The following is a 24,431-nucleotide window of genomic DNA, read 5'->3' as shown; positions in this document are numbered from 1 at the left end:
CTCTATCAAACACACTACTGGCTATAACTGAGCCCTCTCTATCAAACCTCTCTATCAAACACACTACTGGCTATAACTGAGCCCTCTCTATCAAACACACTACTGGCTATAACTGAGCCCTCTCTATCAAACCCCTCTATCAAACACACTACTGGCTATAACTGAGCCCTCTCTATCAAACCTCTCTATCAAACACACTACTGGCTATAACTGAGCCCTCTCTATCAAACCTCTCTATCAAACACACTACTGGCTATAACTGAGCCCTCTCTATCAAACACACTACTGGCTATAACTGAGCCCTCTCTATCAAACCTCTCTATCAAACACACTACTGGCTATAACTGAGCCCTCTCTATCAAACCTCTCTATCAAACACACTACTGGCTATAACTGAGCCCTCTCTATCAAACACACTACTGGCTATAACTGAGCCCTCTCTATCAAACCTTCTATCAAACACACTACTGGCTATAACTGAGCCCTCTCTATCAAACACACTACTGGCTATAACTGAGCCCTCTCTATCAAACACACTACTGGCTATAACTGAGCCCTCTCTATCAAACACACTACTGGCTATAACTGAGCCCTCTCTATCAAACCCCTCTATCAAACACACTACTGGCTATAACTGAGCCCTCTCTATCAAACCTCTCTATCAAACACACTACTGGCTATAACTGAGCCCTCTCTATCAAACCTCTCTATCAAACACACTACTGGCTATAACTGAGCCCTCTCTATCAAACCTCTCTATCAAACACACTACTGGCTATAACTGAGCCCTCTCTATCAAACCTCTCTATCAAACACACTACTGGCTATAACTGAGCCCTCTCTATCAAACCAATCTATCAAACACACTACTGGCTATAACTGAGCCCTCTCTATCAAACCTCTCTATCAAACACACTACTGGCTATAACTGAGCCCTCTCTATCAAACCTCTCTATCAAACACACTACTGGCTATAACTGAGCCCTCTCTATCAAACCTCTCTATCAAACACACTACTGGCTATAACTGAGCCCTCTCTATCAAACCTCTCTATCAAACACACTACTGGCTATAACTGAGCCCTCTCTATCAAACACACTACTGGCTATAACTGAGCCCTCTCTATCAAACCTCTCTATCAAACACACTACTGGCTATAACTGAGCCCTCTCTATCAAACACACTACTGGCTATAACTGAGCCCTCTCTATCAAACCTCTCTATCAAACACACTACTGGCTATAACTGAGCCCTCTCTATCAAACCTCTCTATCAAACACACTACTGGCTATAACTGAGCCCTCTCTATCAAACCTCTCTATCAAACACACTACTGGCTATAACTGAGCCCTCTCTATCAAACACACTACTGGCTATAACTGAGCCCTCTCTATCAAACACACTACTGGCTATAACTGAGCCCCCTGTATCTCTCTCTCTCTCTCTCTCTCTCTCTCTCTCTCTCTCTCTCTCTCTCTGTCTCCAGGGATGTGATCACTACCATCATGGTGTATCTCTCTCTCTCTCTCTCTGTCTCCAGGGATGTGATCACTACCATCATGGTGTATCTCTCTCTCTCTCTGTCTCCAGGGATGTGATCACTACCATCATGGTGTATCTCTCTCTCTCTCTCTCTCTCTCTCTGTCTCCAGGGATGTGATCACTACCATCATGGTGTATCTCTCTCTCTCTCTCTCTCTCTCTCTCTGTCTCCAGGGATGTGATCACTACCATCATGGTGTATCTCTCTCTCTCTCTCTGTCTCCAGGGATGTGATCACTACCATCATGGTGTATCTCTCTCTCTCTCTCTGTCTTCAGGGATGTGATCACTACCATCATGGTGTATCTCTCTCTCTCTCTCTGTCTTCAGGGATGTGATCACTACCATCATGGTGTATCTCTCTCTCTCTCTCTCTCTCTCTCTGTCTCCAGGGATGTGATCACTACCATCATGGTGTATATCTCTCTCTCTCTCTGTCTCCAGGGATGTGATCACTACCATCATGGTGTATCTCTCTCTCTCTCTCTGTCTCCAGGGATGTGATCACTACCATCATGGTGTATCTCTCTCTCTCTCTCTCTCTCTCTCTCTCTCTCTCTCTCTGTCTCCAGGGATGTGATCACTACCAACATGGTGTATCTCTCTCTCTCTCTCTCTCTCTCTCTGTCTCCAGGGATGTGATCACTACCATCATGGTGTATCTCTCTCTCTCTCTCTCTCTCTCTCTCTCTCTGTCTCCAGGGATGTGATCACTACCATCATGGTGTATCTCTCTCTCTCTCTCTCTCTCTCTGTCTCCAGGGATGTGATCACTACCATCATGGTGTATATCTCTCTCTCTCTGTCTCCAGGGATGTGATCACTACCATCATGGTGTATCTCTCTCTCTCTCTCTCTCTCTCTCTCTGTCTCCAGGGATGTGATCACTACCATCATGGTGTATATCTCTCTCTGTCTCCAGGGATGTGATCACTACCATCATGGTGTATATCTCTCTCTGTCTCCAGGGATGTGATCACTACCATTGTGGTGTCTCTCTCTCTCTCTCTCCAGAGATGTGAACACTACCATCATGGTGTCTATCTCTCTCTCTCTGTCTCCAGGGATGTGATCACTACCATCATGGTGTATATCTCTCTCTGTCTCCAGGGATGTGATCACTACCATCATGGTGTATCTCTCTCTCTCTCTCTGTCTCCAGGGATGTGATCACTACCATCATGGTGTATATCTCTCTCTGTCTCCAGGGATGTGATCACTACCATCATGGTGTATATCTCTCTCTGTCTCCAGGGATGTGATCACTACCATCATGGTGTATATCTCTCTCTGTCTCCAGGGATGTGATCACTACCATCATGGTGTATATCTCTCTCTGTCTCCAGGGATGTGATCACTACCATCATGGTGTATATCTCTCTCTGTCTCCAGGGATGTGATCACTACCATCATGGTGTATATCTCTCTCTGCCTCCAGGGATGTGATCACTACCATCATGGTGTATATCTCTCTCTGTCTCCAGGGATGTGAACACTACCATCATGGTGTCTCTCTCTCTGTCTCCAGGGATGTGATCAATACCATCATGGTGTATCTCTCTCTCTCTCTGTCTCCAGGGATGTGATCACTACCATCATGGTGTATATCTCTCTCTGTCTCCAGGGATGTGATCACTACCATCATGGTGTATATCTCTCTCTGTCTCCAGGGATGTGATCACTACCATCATGGTGTATCTCTCTCTCTCTCTCTGTCTCCAGGGATGTGAACACTACCATCATGGTGTATATCTCTCTCTCTCTCTGTCTCCAGGGATGTGATCACTACCATCATGGTGTATCTCTCTCTCTCTCTCTCTGTCTCCAGGGAGGTGATCACTACCATCATGGTGTATATCTCTCTCTGTCTCCAGGGATGTGATCACTACCATCATGGTGTATCTCTCTCTCTCTCTCTCTCTCTCTCTCTCTGCCTCCAGGGATGTGAACACTACCATCATGGTGTATATCTCTCTCTGTCTCCAGGGATGTGAACACTACCATCATGGTGTATATCTCTCTCTGTCTCCAGGGATGTGATCACTACCATCATGGTGTATCTCTCTCTCTCTCTCTCTCTCTCTCTCTGTCTCCAGGGATGTGATCACTACCATCATGGTGTATATCTCTCTCTGTCTCCAGGGATGTGATCACTACCATCATGGTGTATATCTCTCTCTGTCTCCAGGGATGTGATCACTACCATCATGGTGTATATCTCTCTCTGTCTCCAGGGATGTGATCACTACCATCATGGTGTATATCTCTCTCTGTCTCCAGGGATGTGAACACTACCATCATGGTGTATCTCTCTCTCTCTGTCTCCGGGGATGTGATCACTACCATCATGGTGTGTCTCTCTCTCTGCCTCCAGGGATGTGAACACTACCATCATGGTGTATATCTCTCTCTGTCTCCAGGGATGTGATCACTACCATCATGGTGTATATCTCTCTCTGTCTCCAGGGATGTGATCACTACCATCATGGTGTATATCTCTCTCTGTCTCCAGGGATGTGAACACTACCATCATGGTGTATCTCTCTCTCTCTCTGTCTCCAGGGATGTGATCACTACCATCATGGTGTATCTCTCTCTCTCTCTCTCTCTCTCTCTGTCTCCAGGGATGTGATCACTACCATCATGGTGTATCTCTCTCTCTCTCTCTCTCTCTCTCTCTCTGTCTCCAGGGATGTGATCACTACCATCATGGTGTATCTCTCTCTCTCTCTCTCTCTCTCTCTGTCTCCAGGGAGGTGATCACTACCATCATGGTGTATCTCTCTCTCTCTCTCTCTCTCTCTCTCTCTCTGTCTCCAGGGATGTGATCACTACCATCATGGTGTATCTCTCTCTCTCTCTCTCTCTCTCTCTCTCTGTCTCCAGGGATGTGATCACTACCATCATGGTGTATCTCTCTCTCTCTCTGTCACCAGGGATGTGATCACTACCATCATGGTGTATCTCTCTCTCTCTCTCTCTCTCTCTCTGTCTCCAGGGATGTGATCACTACCATCATGGTGTATCTCTCTCTCTCTCTCTCTCTCTCTCTGTCTCCAGGGATGTGATCACTACCATCATGGTGTATCTCTCTCTCTCTCTGTCTCCAGGGAGGTGATCACTACCATCATGGTGTATCTCTCTCTCTCTCTCTGTCTCCAGGGATGTGATCACTACCATCATGGTGTATCTCTCTCTCTCTCTCTGTCTTCAGGGATGTGATCACTACCATCATGGTGTATCTCTCTCTCTCTCTCTGTCTTCAGGGATGTGATCACTACCATCATGGTGTATCTCTCTCTCTCTCTCTCTCTCTCTCTGTCTCCAGGGATGTGATCACTACCATCATGTTGTATCTCTCTCTCTCTCTCTCTCTCTCTCTCTGTCTCCAGGGAGGTGATCACTACCATCATGGTGTATCTCTCTCTCTCTCTCTCTCTCTCTCTCTCTCTGTCTCCAGGGATGTGATCACTACCATCATGGTGTATCTCTCTCTCTCTCTCTCTCTCTCTGTCTCCAGGGATGTGATCACTACCATCATGGTGTATCTCTCTCTCTCTCTGTCACCAGGGATGTGATCACTACCATCATGGTGTATCTCTCTCTCTCTCTCTCTCTCTCTCTGTCTCCAGGGATGTGATCACTACCATCATGGTGTATCTCTCTCTCTCTCTCTCTCTCTCTCTGTCTCCAGGGATGTGATCACTACCATCATGGTGTATCTCTCTCTCTCTCTGTCTCCAGGGAGGTGATCACTACCATCATGGTGTATCTCTCTCTCTCTCTCTGTCTCCAGGGATGTGATCACTACCATCATGGTGTATCTCTCTCTCTCTCTCTGTCTTCAGGGATGTGATCACTACCATCATGGTGTATCTTTCTCTCTCTCTCTGTCTTCAGGGATGTGATCACTACCATCATGGTGTATCTCTCTCTCTCTCTCTCTCTCTCTCTGTCTCCAGGGATGTGATCACTACCATCATGGTGTATATCTCTCTCTCTCTCTGTCTCCAGGGATGTGATCACTACCATCATGGTGTATCTCTCTCTCTCTCTCTCTGTCTCCAGGGATGTGATCACTACCATCATGGTGTATCTCTCTCTCTCTCTCTCTCTCTCTGTCTCCAGGGATGTGATCACTACCATCATGGTGTATCTCTCTCTCTCTCTCTCTCTCTCTGTCTCCAGGGATGTGATCACTACCATCATGGTGTATCTCTCTCTCTCTCTCTCTCTCTCTGTCTCCAGGGATGTGATCACTACCATCATGGTGTATCTCTCTCTCTCTCTCTCTCTCTCTCTGTCTCCAGGGATGTGATCACTACCATCATGGTGTATATCTCTCTCTCTCTGTCTCCAGGGATGTGATCACTACCATCATGGTGTATCTCTCTCTCTCTCTCTCTCTCTCTCTGTCTCCAGGGATGTGATCACTACCATCATGGTGTATATCTCTCTCTGTCTCCAGGGATGTGATCACTACCATCATGGTGTATATCTCTCTCTGTCTCCAGGGATGTGATCACTACCATCGTGATGTCTCTCTCTCTCTCTCTCCAGAGATGTGATCACTACCATCATGGTGTATCTCTCTCTCTCTCTCTCTCTCTCTCTGTCTCCAGGGATGTGATCACTACCATCATGGTGTATCTCTCTCTCTCTCTCTCTCTCTCTCTGTCTCCAGGGATGTGATCACTACCATCATGGTGTATCTCTCTCTCTCTCTGTCTCCAGGGAGGTGATCACTACCATCATGGTGTATCTCTCTCTCTCTCTCTGTCTCCAGGGATGTGATCACTACCATCATGGTGTATCTCTCTCTCTCTCTCTGTCTTCAGGGATGTGATCACTACCATCATGGTGTATCTCTCTCTCTCTCTCTGTCTTCAGGGATGTGATCACTACCATCATGGTGTATCTCTCTCTCTCTCTCTCTCTCTCTCTGTCTCCAGGGATGTGATCACTACCATCATGGTGTATATCTCTCTCTCTCTCTGTCTCCAGGGATGTGATCACTACCATCATGGTGTATCTCTCTCTCTCTCTCTCTCTGTCTCCAGGGATGTGATCACTACCATCATGGTGTATCTCTCTCTCTCTCTCTCTCTCTCTGTCTCCAGGGATGTGATCACTACCATCATGGTGTATCTCTCTCTCTCTCTCTCTCTCTCTGTCTCCAGGGATGTGATCACTACCATCATGGTGTATCTCTCTCTCTCTCTCTCTCTCTCTGTCTCCAGGGATGTGATCACTACCATCATGGTGTATCTCTCTCTCTCTCTCTCTCTCTCTCTGTCTCCAGGGATGTGATCACTACCATCATGGTGTATATCTCTCTCTCTCTGTCTCCAGGGATGTGATCACTACCATCATGGTGTATCTCTCTCTCTCTCTCTCTCTCTCTCTCTGTCTCCAGGGATGTGATCACTACCATCATGGTGTATATCTCTCTCTGTCTCCAGGGATGTGATCACTACCATAATGGTGTATATCTCTCTCTGTCTCCAGGGATGTGATCACTACCATCGTGGTGTCTCTCTCTCTCTCTCTCCAGAGATGTGAACACTACCATCATGGTGTCTATCTCTCTCTCTCTGTCTCCAGGGATGTGATCACTACCATCATGGTGTATCTCTCTCTCTCTCTCTCTCCCTCTCTCTCTCTCTCTCTCTCTCTCTCTGTCTCCAGGGATGTGATCACTACCATCATGGTGTATCTCTCTCTCTCTCTCTCTCTCTCTCTCTGTCTCCAGGGATGTGATCACTACCATCATGGTGTATCTCTCTCTCTCTCTGTCTCCAGGGATGTGATCACTACCATCATGGTGTATCTCTCTCTCTCTCTCTCTCTCTCTCTGTCTCCAGGGATGTGATCACTACCATCATGGTGTATCTCTCTCTCTCTCTCTCTCTCTCTCTCTGTCTCCAGGGATGTGATCACTACCATCATGGTGTATCTCTCTCTCTCTCTGTCTCCAGGGAGGTGATCACTACCATCATGGTGTATCTCTCTCTCTCTCTCTGTCTCCAGGGATGTGATCACTACCATCATGGTGTATCTCTCTCTCTCTCTCTGTCTTCAGGGATGTGATCACTACCATCATGGTGTATCTCTCTCTCTCTCTCTGTCTTCAGGGATGTGATCACTACCATCATGGTGTCTCTCTCTCTCTCTCTCTCTCTCTCTGTCTCCAGGGATGTGATCACTACCATCATGGTGTATATCTCTCTCTCTCTCTGTCTCCAGGGATGTGATCACTACCATCATGGTGTATCTCTCTCTCTCTCTCTCTCTGTCTCCAGGGATGTGATCACTACCATCATGGTGTATCTCTCTCTCTCTCTCTCTCTCTCTCTCTCTCTCTCTGTCTCCAGGGATGTGATCACTACCATCATGGTGTATCTCTCTCTCTCTCTCTCTCTCTCTCTGTCTCCAGGGATGTGATCACTACCATCATGGTGTCTCTCTCTCTCTCTCTCTCTCTCTCTCTCTCTCTGTCTCCAGGGATGTGATCACTACCATCATGGTGTATCTCTCTCTCTCTCTCTCTCTCTCTGTCTCCAGGGATGTGATCACTACCATCATGGTGTATATCTCTCTCTCTCTGTCTCCAGGGATGTGATCACTACCATCATGGTGTATCTCTCTCTCTCTCTCTCTCTCTCTCTCTGTCTCCAGGGATGTGATCACTACCATCATGGTGTATATCTCTCTCTGTCTCCAGGGATGTGATCACTACCATCATGGTGTATATCTCTCTCTGTCTCCAGGGATGTGATCACTACCATTGTGGTGTCTCTCTCTCTCTCTCTCCAGAGATGTGAACACTACCATCATGGTGTCTATCTCTCTCTCTCTGTCTCCAGGGATGTGATCACTACCATCATGGTGTATATCTCTCTCTGTCTCCAGGGATGTGATCACTACCATCATGGTGTATCTCTCTCTCTCTCTCTCTGTCTCCAGGGATGTGATCACTACCATCATGGTGTATATCTCTCTCTGTCTCCAGGGATGTGATCACTACCATCATGGTGTATATCTCTCTCTGCCTCCAGGGATGTGATCACTACCATCATGGTGTATATCTCTCTCTGTCTCCAGGGATGTGAACACTACCATCATGGTGTCTCTCTCTCTGTCTCCAGGGATGTGATCAATACCATCATGGTGTATCTCTCTCTCTCTCTGTCTCCAGGGATGTGATCACTACCATCATGGTGTATATCTCTCTCTGTCTCCAGGGATGTGATCACTACCATCATGGTGTATATCTCTCTCTGTCTCCAGGGATGTGATCACTACCATCATGGTGTATCTCTCTCTCTCTCTCTGTCTCCAGGGATGTGAACACTACCATCATGGTGTATATCTCTCTCTCTCTCTGTCTCCAGGGATGTGATCACTACCATCATGGTGTATCTCTCTCTCTCTCTCTCTGTCTCCAGGGAGGTGATCACTACCATCATGGTGTATATCTCTCTCTGTCTCCAGGGATGTGATCACTACCATCATGGTGTATCTCTCTCTCTCTCTCTCTCTCTCTCTCTCTCTCTGCCTCCAGGGATGTGAACACTACCATCATGGTGTATATCTCTCTCTGTCTCCAGGGATGTGAACACTACCATCATGGTGTATATCTCTCTCTGTCTCCAGGGATGTGATCACTACCATCATGGTGTATCTCTCTCTCTCTCTCTCTCTCTCTCTCTGTCTCCAGGGATGTGATCACTACCATCATGGTGTATATCTCTCTCTGTCTCCAGGGATGTGATCACTACCATCATGGTGTATATCTCTCTCTGTCTCCAGGGATGTGATCACTACCATCATGGTGTATATCTCTCTCTGTCTCCAGGGATGTGATCACTACCATCATGGTGTATATCTCTCTCTGTCTCCAGGGATGTGAACACTACCATCATGGTGTATCTCTCTCTCTCTGTCTCCGGGGATGTGATCGCTACCATCATGGTGTGTCTCTCTCTCTGCCTCCAGGGATGTGAACACTACCATCATGGTGTATATCTCTCTCTGTCTCCAGGGATGTGATCACTACCATCATGGTGTATATCTCTCTCTGTCTCCAGGGATGTGATCACTACCATCATGGTGTATATCTCTCTCTGTCTCCAGGGATGTGAACACTACCATCATGGTGTATCTCTCTCTCTCTCTGTCTCCAGGGATGTGATCACTACCATCATGGTGTATCTCTCTCTCTCTCTCTCTCTCTCTCTGTCTCCAGGGATGTGATCACTACCATCATGGTGTATCTCTCTCTCTCTCTCTCTCTCTCTCTCTCTGTCTCCAGGGATGTGATCACTACCATCATGGTGTATCTCTCTCTCTCTCTCTCTCTCTCTCTGTCTCCAGGGAGGTGATCACTACCATCATGGTGTATCTCTCTCTCTCTCTCTCTCTCTCTCTCTCTCTGTCTCCAGGGATGTGATCACTACCATCATGGTGTATCTCTCTCTCTCTCTCTCTCTCTCTCTCTCTGTCTCCAGGGATGTGATCACTACCATCATGGTGTATCTCTCTCTCTCTCTGTCACCAGGGATGTGATCACTACCATCATGGTGTCTCTCTCTCTCTCTCTCTCTCTCTCTGTCTCCAGGGATGTGATCACTACCATCATGGTGTATCTCTCTCTCTCTCTCTCTCTCTCTGTCTCCAGGGATGTGATCACTACCATCATGGTGTATCTCTCTCTCTCTCTGTCTCCAGGGAGGTGATCACTACCATCATGGTGTATCTCTCTCTCTCTCTCTGTCTCCAGGGATGTGATCACTACCATCATGGTGTATCTCTCTCTCTCTCTCTGTCTTCAGGGATGTGATCACTACCATCATGGTGTATCTCTCTCTCTCTCTCTGTCTTCAGGGATGTGATCACTACCATCATGGTGTATCTCTCTCTCTCTCTCTCTCTCTCTCTGTCTCCAGGGATGTGATCACTACCATCATGTTGTATCTCTCTCTCTCTCTCTCTCTCTCTCTCTGTCTCCAGGGAGGTGATCACTACCATCATGGTGTATCTCTCTCTCTCTCTCTCTCTCTCTCTCTCTCTGTCTCCAGGGATGTGATCACTACCATCATGGTGTATCTCTCTCTCTCTCTCTCTCTCTCTGTCTCCAGGGATGTGATCACTACCATCATGGTGTATCTCTCTCTCTCTCTGTCACCAGGGATGTGATCACTACCATCATGGTGTATCTCTCTCTCTCTCTCTCTCTCTCTCTGTCTCCAGGGATGTGATCACTACCATCATGGTGTATCTCTCTCTCTCTCTCTCTCTCTCTCTGTCTCCAGGGATGTGATCACTACCATCATGGTGTATCTCTCTCTCTCTCTGTCTCCAGGGAGGTGATCACTACCATCATGGTGTATCTCTCTCTCTCTCTCTGTCTCCAGGGATGTGATCACTACCATCATGGTGTATCTCTCTCTCTCTCTCTGTCTTCAGGGATGTGATCACTACCATCATGGTGTATCTTTCTCTCTCTCTCTGTCTTCAGGGATGTGATCACTACCATCATGGTGTATCTCTCTCTCTCTCTCTCTCTCTCTCTGTCTCCAGGGATGTGATCACTACCATCATGGTGTATATCTCTCTCTCTCTCTGTCTCCAGGGATGTGATCACTACCATCATGGTGTATCTCTCTCTCTCTCTCTCTGTCTCCAGGGATGTGATCACTACCATCATGGTGTATCTCTCTCTCTCTCTCTCTCTCTCTGTCTCCAGGGATGTGATCACTACCATCATGGTGTATCTCTCTCTCTCTCTCTCTCTGTCTCCAGGGATGTGATCACTACCATCATGGTGTATCTCTCTCTCTCTCTCTCTCTCTCTGTCTCCAGGGATGTGATCACTACCATCATGGTGTATCTCTCTCTCTCTCTCTCTCTCTCTCTGTCTCCAGGGATGTGATCACTACCATCATGGTGTATATCTCTCTCTCTCTGTCTCCAGGGATGTGATCACTACCATCATGGTGTATCTCTCTCTCTCTCTCTCTCTCTCTCTGTCTCCAGGGATGTGATCACTACCATCATGGTGTATATCTCTCTCTGTCTCCAGGGATGTGATCACTACCATCATGGTGTATATCTCTCTCTGTCTCCAGGGATGTGATCACTACCATCGTGATGTCTCTCTCTCTCTCTCTCCAGAGATGTGATCACTACCATCATGGTGTATCTCTCTCTCTCTCTCTCTCTCTCTCTGTCTCCAGGGATGTGATCACTACCATCATGGTGTATCTCTCTCTCTCTCTCTCTCTCTCTCTGTCTCCAGGGATGTGATCACTACCATCATGGTGTATCTCTCTCTCTCTCTGTCTCCAGGGAGGTGATCACTACCATCATGGTGTATCTCTCTCTCTCTCTCTGTCTCCAGGGATGTGATCACTACCATCATGGTGTATCTCTCTCTCTCTCTCTGTCTTCAGGGATGTGATCACTACCATCATGGTGTATCTCTCTCTCTCTCTCTGTCTTCAGGGATGTGATCACTACCATCATGGTGTATCTCTCTCTCTCTCTCTCTCTCTGTCTCCAGGGATGTGATCACTACCATCATGGTGTATATCTCTCTCTCTCTCTGTCTCCAGGGATGTGATCACTACCATCATGGTGTATCTCTCTCTCTCTCTCTCTCTGTCTCCAGGGATGTGATCACTACCATCATGGTGTATCTCTCTCTCTCTCTCTCTCTCTCTGTCTCCAGGGATGTGATCACTACCATCATGGTGTATCTCTCTCTCTCTCTCTCTCTCTCTGTCTCCAGGGATGTGATCACTACCATCATGGTGTATCTCTCTCTCTCTCTCTCTCTCTCTGTCTCCAGGGATGTGATCACTACCATCATGGTGTATCTCTCTCTCTCTCTCTCTCTCTCTCTGTCTCCAGGGATGTGATCACTACCATCATGGTGTATATCTCTCTCTCTCTGTCTCCAGGGATGTGATCACTACCATCATGGTGTATCTCTCTCTCTCTCTCTCTCTCTCTCTCTGTCTCCAGGGATGTGATCACTACCATCATGGTGTATATCTCTCTCTGTCTCCAGGGATGTGATCACTACCATAATGGTGTATATCTCTCTCTGTCTCCAGGGATGTGATCACTACCATCGTGGTGTCTCTCTCTCTCTCTCTCCAGAGATGTGAACACTACCATCATGGTGTCTATCTCTCTCTCTCTGTCTCCAGGGATGTGATCACTACCATCATGGTGTATATCTCTCTCTGTCTCCAGGGATGTGATCACTACCATCATGGTGTATCTCTCTCTCTCTCTCTGTCTCCAGGGATGTGATCACTACCATCATGGTGTATATCTCTCTCTGTCTCCAGGGATGTGATCACTACCATCATGGTGTATATCTCTCTCTGTCTCCAGGGATGTGATCACTACCATCATGGTGTATATCTCTCTCTGTCTCCAGGGATGTGATCACTACCATCATGGTGTATATCTCTCTCTGTCTCCAGGGATGTGATCACTACCATCATGGTGTATATCTCTCTCTGTCTCCAGGGATGTGATCACTACCATTGTGGTGTCTCTCTCTCTCTCTCTCCAGAGATGTGAACACTACCATCATGGTGTCTATCTCTCTCTCTCTGTCTCCAGGGATGTGATCACTACCATCATGGTGTATATCTCTCTCTGTCTCCAGGGATGTGATCACTACCATCATGGTGTATCTCTCTCTCTCTCTCTGTCTCCAGGGATGTGATCACTACCATCATGGTGTATATCTCTCTCTGTCTCCAGGGATGTGATCACTACCATCATGGTGTATATCTCTCTCTGTCTCCAGGGATGTGATCACTACCATCATGGTGTATATCTCTCTCTGTCTCCAGGGATGTGATCACTACCATCATGGTGTATATCTCTCTCTCTCTCTCTCTCTCTGTCTCCAGGGATGTGATCACTACCATCATGGTGTATCTCTCTCTCTCTCTCTGTCTTCAGGGATGTGATCACTACCATCATGGTGTATCTCTCTCTCTCTCTCTGTCTTCAGGGATGTGATCACTACCATCATGGTGTATCTCTCTCTCTCTCTCTCTCTCTCTCTGTCTCCAGGGATGTGATCACTACCATCATGTTGTATCTCTCTCTCTCTCTCTCTCTCTCTCTCTGTCTCCAGGGAGGTGATCACTACCATCATGGTGTATCTCTCTCTCTCTCTCTCTCTCTCTCTCTCTCTGTCTCCAGGGATGTGATCACTACCATCATGGTGTATCTCTCTCTCTCTCTCTCTCTCTCTGTCTCCAGGGATGTGATCACTACCATCATGGTGTATCTCTCTCTCTCTCTGTCACCAGGGATGTGATCACTACCATCATGGTGTATCTCTCTCTCTCTCTCTCTCTCTCTCTGTCTCCAGGGATGTGATCACTACCATCATGGTGTATCTCTCTCTCTCTCTCTCTCTCTCTCTGTCTCCAGGGATGTGATCACTACCATCATGGTGTATCTCTCTCTCTCTCTGTCTCCAGGGAGGTGATCACTACCATCATGGTGTATCTCTCTCTCTCTCTCTGTCTCCAGGGATGTGATCACTACCATCATGGTGTATCTCTCTCTCTCTCTCTGTCTTCAGGGATGTGATCACTACCATCATGGTGTATCTTTCTCTCTCTCTCTGTCTTCAGGGATGTGATCACTACCATCATGGTGTATCTCTCTCTCTCTCTCTCTCTCTCTCTGTCTCCAGGGATGTGATCACTACCATCATGGTGTATATCTCTCTCTCTCTCTGTCTCCAGGGATGTGATCACTACCATCATGGTGTATCTCTCTCTCTCTCTCTCTGTCTCCAGGGATGTGATCACTACCATCATGGTGTATCTCTCTCTCTCTCTCTCTCTCTCTGTCTCCAGGGATGTGATCACTACCATCATGGTGTATCTCTCTCTCTCTCTCTCTCTGTCTCCAGGGATGTGATCACTACCATCATGGTGTATCTCTCTCTCTCTCTCTCTCTCTCTGTCTCCAGGGATGTGATCACTACCATCATGGTGTATCTCTCTCTCTCTCTCTCTCTCTCTCTGTCTCCAGGGATGTGATCACTACCATCATGGTGTATATCTCTCTCTCTCTGTCTCCAGGGATGTGATCACTACCATCATGGTGTATCTCTCTCTCTCTCTCTCTCTCTCTCTGTCTCCAGGGATGTGATCACTACCATCATGGTGTATATCTCTCTCTGTCTCCAGGGATGTGATCACTACCATCATGGTGTATATCTCTCTCTGTCTCCAGGGATGTGATCACTACCATCGTGATGTCTCTCTCTCTCTCTCTCCAGAGATGTGATCACTACCATCATGGTGTATCTCTCTCTCTCTCTCTCTCTCTCTCTGTCTCCAGGGATGTGATCACTACCATCATGGTGTATCTCTCTCTCTCTCTCTCTCTCTCTCTGTCTCCAGGGATGTGATCACTACCATCATGGTGTATCTCTCTCTCTCTCTGTCTCCAGGGAGGTGATCACTACCATCATGGTGTATCTCTCTCTCTCTCTCTGTCTCCAGGGATGTGATCACTACCATCATGGTGTATCTCTCTCTCTCTCTCTGTCTTCAGGGATGTGATCACTACCATCATGGTGTATCTCTCTCTCTCTCTCTGTCTTCAGGGATGTGATCACTACCATCATGGTGTATCTCTCTCTCTCTCTCTCTCTCTGTCTCCAGGGATGTGATCACTACCATCATGGTGTATATCTCTCTCTCTCTCTGTCTCCAGGGATGTGATCACTACCATCATGGTGTATCTCTCTCTCTCTCTCTCTCTGTCTCCAGGGATGTGATCACTACCATCATGGTGTATCTCTCTCTCTCTCTCTCTCTCTCTGTCTCCAGGGATGTGATCACTACCATCATGGTGTATCTCTCTCTCTCTCTCTCTCTCTCTGTCTCCAGGGATGTGATCACTACCATCATGGTGTATCTCTCTCTCTCTCTCTCTCTCTCTGTCTCCAGGGATGTGATCACTACCATCATGGTGTATCTCTCTCTCTCTCTCTCTCTCTCTCTGTCTCCAGGGATGTGATCACTACCATCATGGTGTATATCTCTCTCTCTCTGTCTCCAGGGATGTGATCACTACCATCATGGTGTATCTCTCTCTCTCTCTCTCTCTCTCTCTCTGTCTCCAGGGATGTGATCACTACCATCATGGTGTATATCTCTCTCTGTCTCCAGGGATGTGATCACTACCATAATGGTGTATATCTCTCTCTGTCTCCAGGGATGTGATCACTACCATCGTGGTGTCTCTCTCTCTCTCTCTCCAGAGATGTGAACACTACCATCATGGTGTCTATCTCTCTCTCTCTGTCTCCAGGGATGTGATCACTACCATCATGGTGTATATCTCTCTCTGTCTCCAGGGATGTGATCACTACCATCATGGTGTATCTCTCTCTCTCTCTCTGTCTCCAGGGATGTGATCACTACCATCATGGTGTATATCTCTCTCTGTCTCCAGGGATGTGATCACTACCATCATGGTGTATATCTCTCTCTGTCTCCAGGGATGTGATCACTACCATCATGGTGTATATCTCTCTCTGTCTCCAGGGATGTGATCACTACCATCATGGTGTATATCTCTCTCTGTCTCCAGGGATGTGATCACTACCATCATGGTGTATATCTCTCTCTGTCTCCAGGGATGTGATCACTACCATTGTGGTGTCTCTCTCTCTCTCTCTCCAGAGATGTGAACACTACCATCATGGTGTCTATCTCTCTCTCTCTGTCTCCAGGGATGTGATCACTACCATCATGGTGTATATCTCTCTCTGTCTCCAGGGATGTGATCACTACCATCATGGTGTATCTCTCTCTCTCTCTCTGTCTCCAGGGATGTGATCACTACCATCATGGTGTATATCTCTCTCTGTCTCCAGGGATGTGATCACTACCATCATGGTGTATATCTCTCTCTGTCTCCAGGGATGTGATCACTACCATCATGGTGTATATCTCTCTCTGTCTCCAGGGATGTGATCACTACCATCATGGTGTATATCTCTCTCTGTCTCCAGGGATGTGATCACTACCATCATGGTGTATATCTCTCTCTGTCTCCAGGGATGTGATCACTACCATCATGGTGTATATCTCTCTCTGCCTCCAGGGATGTGATCACTACCATCATGGTGTATATCTCTCTCTGTCTCCAGGGATGTGAACACTACCATCATGGTGTCTCTCTCTCTGTCTCCAGGGATGTGATCAATACCATCATGGTGTATCTCTCTCTCTCTCTGTCTCCAGGGATGTGATCACTACCATCATGGTGTATATCTCTCTCTGTCTCCAGGGATGTGATCACTACCATCATGGTGTATATCTCTCTCTGTCTCCAGGGATGTGATCACTACCATCATGGTGTATCTCTCTCTCTCTCTCTGTCTCCAGGGATGTGAACACTACCATCATGGTGTATATCTCTCTCTCTCTCTGTCTCCAGGGATGTGATCACTACCATCATGGTGTATCTCTCTCTCTCTCTCTCTGTCTCCAGGGAGGTGATCACTACCATCATGGTGTATATCTCTCTCTGTCTCCAGGGATGTGATCACTACCATCATGGTGTATCTCTCTCTCTCTCTCTCTCTCTCTCTCTCTCTCTCTCTGCCTCCAGGGATGTGAACACTACCATCATGGTGTATATCTCTCTCTGTCTCCAGGGATGTGAACACTACCATCATGGTGTATATCTCTCTCTGTCTCCAGGGATGTGATCACTACCATCATGGTGTATCTCTCTCTCTCTCTCTCTCTCTCTCTCTCTGTCTCCAGGGATGTGATCACTACCATCATGGTGTATATCTCTCTCTGTCTCCAGGGATGTGATCACTACCATCATGGTGTATATCTCTCTCTGTCTCCAGGGATGTGATCACTACCATCATGGTGTATATCTCTCTCTGTCTCCAGGGATGTGATCACTACCATCATGGTGTATATCTCTCTCTGTCTCCAGGGATGTGAACACTACCATCATGGTGTATCTCTCTCTCTCTGTCTCCGGGGATGTGATCACTACCATCATGGTGTATCTCTCTCTCTGCCTCCAGGGATGTGAACACTACCATCATGGTGTATATCTCTCTCTGTCTCCAGGGATGTGATCACTACCATCATGGTGTATATCTCTCTCTGTCTCCAGGGATGTGATCACTACCATCATGGTGTATATCTCTCTCTGTCTCCAGGGATGTGAACACTACCATCATGGTGTATCTCTCTCTCTCTCTGTCTCCAGGGATGTGATCACTACCATCATGGTGTATCTCTCTCTCTCTCTCTCTCTCTCTCTGTCTCCAGGGATGTGATCACTACCATCATGGTGTATCTCTCTCTCTCTCTCTCTCTCTCTGTCTCCAGGGATGTGATCACTACCATCATGGTGTATCTCTCTCTCTCTCTCTCTCTCTCTCTGTCTCCAGGGAGGTGATCACTACCATCATGGTGTATCTCTCTCTCTCTCTCTCTCTCTCTCTCTCTCTGTCTCCAGGGATGTGATCACTACCATCATGGTGTATCTCTCTCTCTCTCTCTCTCTCTCTCTGTCTCCAGGGATGTGATCACTACCATCATGGTGTATCTCTCTCTCTCTCTGTCACCAGGGATGTGATCACTACCATCATGGTGTATCTCTCTCTCTCTCTCTCTCTCTCTCTGTCTCCAGGGATGTGATCACTACCATCATGGCGTATCTCTCTCTCTCTCTCTCTCTCTCTCTGTCTCCAGGGATGTGATCACTACCATCATGGTGTATCTCTCTCTCTCTCTGTCTCCAGGGAGGTGATCACTACCATCATGGTGTATCTCTCTCTCTCTCTCTGTCTCCAGGGATGTGATCACTACCATCATGGTGTATCTCTCTCTCTCTCTCTGTCTTCAGGGATGTGATCACTACCATCATGGTGTATCTCTCTCTCTCTCTCTGTCTTCAGGGATGTGATCACTACCATCATGGTGTATCTCTCTCTCGCTCTCTCTCTCTCTCTGTCTCCAGGGATGTGATCACTACCATCATGGTGTATCTCTCTCTCTCTCTCTCTCTCTCTCTGTCTCCAGGGAGGTGATCACTACCATCATGGTGTATCTCTCTCTCTCTCTCTCTCTCTCTCTCTCTCTCTCTCTGTCTCCAGGGATGTGATCACTACCACCATGGTGTATCTCTCTCTCTCTCTCTCTCTCTCTCTGTCTCCAGGGATGTGATCACTACCATCATGGTGTATCTCTCTCTCTCTCTGTCACCAGGGATGTGATCACTACCATCATGGTGTATCTCTCTCTCTCTCTCTCTCTCTCTCTGTCTCCAGGGATGTGATCACTACCATCATGGTGTATCTCTCTCTCTCTCTCTCTCTCTCTCTCTGTCTCCAGGGATGTGATCACTACCATCATGGTGTATCTCTCTCTCTCTCTGTCTCCAGGGAGGTGATCACTACCATCATGGTGTATCTCTCTCTCTCTCTCTGTCTCCAGGGATGTGATCACTACCATCATGGTGTATCTCTCTCTCTCTCTGTCTTCAGGGATGTGATCACTACCATCATGGTGTATCTCTCTCTCTCTCTCTGTCTTCAGGGATGTGATCACTACCATCATGGTGTATCTCTCTCTCTCTCTCTCTCTCTCTGTCTCCAGGGATGTGATCACTACCATCATGGTGTATATCTCTCTCTCTCTCTGTCTCCAGGGATGTGATCACTACCATCATGGTGTATCTCTCTCTCTCTCTCTCTCTCTGTCTCCAGGGATGTGATCACTACCATCATGGTGTATCTCTCTCTCTCTCTCTCTCTCTCTGTCTCCAGGGATGTGATCACTACCATCATGGTGTATCTCTCTCTCTCTCTCTCTCTCTCTGTCTCCAGGGATGTGATCACTACCATCATGGTGTATCTCTCTCTCTCTCTCTCTCTCTGTCTCCAGGGATGTGATCACTACCATCATGGTGTATCTCTCTCTCTCTCTCTCTCTCTCTCTCTGTCTCCAGGGATGTGATCACTACCATCATGGTGTATATCTCTCTCTCTCTGTCTCCAGGGATGTGATCACTACCATCATGGTGTATCTCTCTCTCTCTCTCTCTCTCTCTCTGTCTCCAGGGATGTGATCACTACCATCATGGTGTATATCTCTCTCTGTCTCCAGGGATGTGATCACTACCATCATGGTGTATATCTCTCTCTGTCTCCAGGGATGTGATCACTACCATCGTGGTGTCTCTCTCTCTCTCTCTCCAGAGATGTGAACTACCATCATGGTGTCTATCTCTCTCTCTCTGTCTCCAGGGATGTGATCACTACCATCATGGTGTATATCTCTCTCTGTCTCCAGGGATGTGATCACTACCATCATGGTGTATCTCTCTCTCTCTCTCTGTCTCCAGGGATGTGATCACTACCATCATGGTGTATATCTCTCTCTGTCTCCAGGGATGTGATCACTACCATCATGGTGTATATCTCTCTCTGTCTCCAGGGATGTGATCACTACCATCATGGTGTATATCTCTCTCTGTCTCCAGGGATGTGATCACTACCATCATGGTGTATATCTCTCTCTGTCTCCAGGGATGTGATCACTACCATCATGGTGTATATCTCTCTCTGTCTCCAGGGATTTGATCACTACCATCATGGTGTATATCTCTCTCTGCCTCCAGGGATGTGATCACTACCATCATGGTGTATATCTCTCTCTGTCTCCAGGGATTGTGAACACTACCATCATGGTGTCTCTCTCTCTGTCTCCAGGGATGTGATCACTACCATCATGTTGTATCTCTCTCTCTCTCTGTCTCCAGGGATGTGATCACTACCATCATGGTGTATATCTCTCTCTGTCTCCAGGGATGTGATCACTACCATCATGGTGTATATCTCTCTCTGTCTCCAGGGATGTGATCACTACCATCATGGTGTATCTCTCTCTCTCTCTCTGTCTCCAGGGATGTGAACACTACCATCATGGTGTACATCTCTCTCTCTCTCTGTCTCCAGGGATGTGATCACTACCATCATGGTGTATCTCTCTCTCTCTCTCTGTCTCCAGGGAGGTGATCACTACCATCATGGTGTATATCTCTCTCTGTCTCCAGGGATGTGATCACTACCATCATGGTGTATCTCTCTCTCTCTCTCTCTCTCTCTCTCTCTGCCTCCAGGGATGTGAACACTACCATCATGGTGTATATCTCTCTCTGTCTCCAGGGATGTGAACACTACCATCATGGTGTATATCTCTCTCTGTCTCCAGGGATGTGATCACTACCATCATGGTGTATCTCTCTCTCTCTCTCTCTCTCTCTCTCTCTCTCTGTCTCCAGGGATGTGATCACTACCATCATGGTGTATATCTCTCTCTGTCTCCAGGGATGTGATCACTACCATCATGGTGTATATCTCTCTCTGTCTCCAGGGATGTGATCACTACCATCATGGTGTATCTCTCTCTCTCTCTCTGTCTCCGGGGATGTGATCACTACCATCATGGTGTATATCTCTCTCTGTCTCCAGGGATGTGATCACTACCATCATGGTGTATATTTCTCTCTGTCTCCAGGGATGTGAACACTACCATCATGGTGTATATCTCTCTCTGTCTCCAGGGATGTGATCACTACCATCATGGTGTATATCTCTCTCTGTCTCCAGGGATGTGATCACTACCATCATGGTGTATATCTCTCTCTGTCTCCAGGGATGTGAACACTACCATCATGGTGTATCTCTCTCTCTCTCTCTGTCTCCGGGGATGTGATCACTACCATCATGGTGTGTCTCTCTCTCTGCCTCCAGGGATGTGAACACTACCATCATGGTGTATATCTCTCTCTGTCTCCAGGGATGTGATCACTACCCTCATGGTGTATATCTCTCTCTGTCTCCAGGGATGTGATCACTACCATCATGGTGTATCTCTCTCTCTCTCTGTCTCCAGGGATGTGAACACTACCATCATGGAGTTGTTGATCATGGTGTATGCGTGCAGGACTTCCTGTGCCAGGAGTATCACCGGGGTGGTCCCCTACTTCCCTTACAGTAAACAGTGTAAGATGAGGAAGAGAGGGTCTATCGTCTCCAAGCTGCTGGCCTCCATGATGTGTAAAGCAGGTGAGGACACACACCTCGGAGAGACACACACCGCAGACACACAGAGACACATACATCACAGATACACACAGAGAGACACACAGAGACACAGAGACACACACTCCGCAGACACACAGAGACACACAGAGACACAAACATCACAGATACACACAGAGACACAGAGACACACAGAAAGACACACAGACACAGAGAAAGACACATAGACACACAGAAAGACACAGAGATACACAGAAAGACACAGAGACATAAAGTCTGGTCCTCATACTGAACATAGTGCTCTCTCCTTGTTCTGAATGTGTCCGTCTGTCTGTCCCTCTGTCCGTCTGTCTGTCTGTCTCTCCGTCTTTCTGTCTGTTCTTCTCTCTGTCCGTCTTTCTGTCTGTCTGTCTGTCTTTCCGTCTTTCTGTCTGTCCTTCTGTCTGTCCGTCTTTCTGTCTGTCCTTCTCTCTGTCCGTCTTTGTGTCTGTCTGTCTGTCGTCCGTCTTTCTGTCCGTCTGTCTGTCTGTGTGTGTGTAGGTCTGACCGTCTCTCTCTCTCTCTCTCTCTCTGTCTGTCTGTGTGTGTGTAGGTCTGACCGTCTCTCTCTCTCTCTCTGTCTGTCTGTGTGTGTGTAGGTCTGACCGTCTCTCTCTCTCTCTCTGTCTGTCTGTGTGTAGGTCTGACCGTCTCTCTCTCTCTCTCTCTCTCTCTGTCTGTCTGTGTGTGTGTAGGTCTGACCGTCTCTCTCTCTGTCTGTCTGTCTGTGTGTAGGTCTGACCGTCTCTCTCTCTCTCTGTCTGTCTGTGTGTGTGTAGGTCTGACCGTCTCTCTCTCTCTCTCTCTGTCTGTCTGTGTGTAGGTCTGACCGTCTCTCTCTCTCTCTCTCTCTGTCTGTCTGTGTGTGTGTAGGTCTGACCGTCTCTCTCTCTGTCTGTCTGTCTGTGTGTAGGTCTGACCGTCTCTCTCTCTCTCTCTGTCTGTCTGTGTGTGTGTAGGTCTGACCGTCTCTCTCTCTCTCTCTCTCTGTCTGTCTGTCTGTGTGTAGGTCTGACCGTCTCTCTCTCTCTCTGTCTGTCTGTGTGTGTGTAGGTCTGACCGTCTCTCTCTCTCTCTCTGTCTGTCTGTGTGTGTGTAGGTCTGACCCGTCTCTCTCTCTGTCTGTCTGTGTGTGTGTAGGTCTGACCGTCTCTCTCTCTCTCTCTCTCTGTCTGTCTGTGTGTGTGTAGGTCTGACCCATCTCTCTCTCTCTCTGTCTGTCTGTGTGTGTGTAGGTCTGACCCATCTCATCACTATGGATCTTCATCAGAAGGAGATTCAGGGCTTCTTCAACATCCCAGTAGACAACCTGAGAGCTTCTCCCTTCCTACTGCAGTACATACAGGAGGAGGTAGGACTACACTACCCACAACCCCCTCCTACTGCAGTACATACAGGAGGAGGTAGGACTACACTACCCACAACCCGCTCCTACTGCAGTACATACAGGAGAAGGTAGGACTACAATACCCACAACCCCCTCCTACTACAGTACATACAGGAGAAGGTAGGACTACACTACCCACAACCCCCTCCTACTGCAGTACATACAGGATAAGGTAGGACTACACTACCCACAACCCCCCCTAATGCAGTACATACAGGAGGTAGGACTACACTACCCACAACCCCCAGTACATATAGGAGGAGGCAAGACTACACTGCCCACAACCCCCCAGTGCATCCGGGAGGAGGTAGGACTACACTGCCCACAACCCCCCAGTACATACAGGAGGAGGTATTACTACACTACCCACAACCCCCAAGTACATACAGGAGAAGATAAACCACACTACCCCCAACCCCTTATGAATACTGGAGGAGGTTAACTACTTTACCCACCCATGACTACAGGAGGATATCAACTACTTTACCCATAACCCCCAGTACATACAGAAAGCTGTCAACTATATTACCCACAGCCCCCCAGTACATACAGGAGGAGGTAAAACGACACTACCCACAACCCCCCAGTACATACCAGAGGAGGTAGGACTACACTACCCACAACCCCCTCCTACTACAGTACATACAGGAGGAGGTAGGACTACATTATCCACAAGCCCCTCCTACTACAGTACATACAGGAGGAGGTAGGACTACATTATCCACAAGCCCCTCCTACTGCAGTACATACAGGAGGAGGTAGGACTACATTATCCACAAGCCTCTCCTACTGCAGTACATACAGGAGGAGGTAGGACTACACTACCCACAACCCCCCCTACTACAGTACATACAGGAGGAGGTAGGACTACATTATCCACAAGCCCCTCCTACTGCAGTACATACAGGAGGAGGTAGGACTACACTACCCACAACCCCCTCCTACTACAGTACATACAGGAGGAGGTAGGACTACACTACCCACAACCCCCTCCTACTACAGTACATACAGGAGGAGGTAGGACTACACTACCCACAACCCCCTCATACTGCAGTACATACAGGAGGAGGTAGGACTACATTACCCACAACCCCCCAGTACATACCAGAGGAGGTAAAACGACACATTCCCCAACCCCCAGTACATACAGGAGGAGGTAGGACTACATCATCCCCAACCCCCAGTACATACAGGAGGAGGTAGGACTACATTATCCACAACCCCCCAGTACACACAAGAGGAGGTAGGACTACACTACCCACAAGCCCCTCCTAGTGCAGTACATACAGGAGGAGGTAGGACTACACTACCCACAAC

The 24,431-nt window shown here is 47.7% G+C and overlaps 1 protein-coding gene across 1 annotated transcript in view; it reads left to right on the top strand.

Moving 5' to 3' along the window:
* LOC139422373 (phosphoribosyl pyrophosphate synthase-associated protein 2) overlaps nt 1-24,431 on the top strand; it is a 44,485-nt gene that overhangs the window by 14,540 nt on the left and 5,514 nt on the right. Inside the window, exons 4-5 of the mRNA XM_071173576.1 lie at nt 21,540-21,712; nt 22,963-23,078. Of these exons, the coding sequence (XP_071029677.1) occupies nt 21,540-21,712; nt 22,963-23,078 (289 nt within the window). The remainder of the gene's footprint in view (nt 1-21,539; nt 21,713-22,962; nt 23,079-24,431) is intronic.

The sequence above is a fragment of the Oncorhynchus clarkii genome, chromosome 12 (genome assembly GCF_045791955.1).
Source record: "Oncorhynchus clarkii lewisi isolate Uvic-CL-2024 chromosome 12, UVic_Ocla_1.0, whole genome shotgun sequence".
Taxonomy (NCBI): Eukaryota; Metazoa; Chordata; class Actinopteri; order Salmoniformes; family Salmonidae; genus Oncorhynchus; species Oncorhynchus clarkii.
The sequence above is the reverse complement of the archived record's forward strand: the minus strand, read 5'-3'. Positions and strand labels throughout refer to the sequence as shown.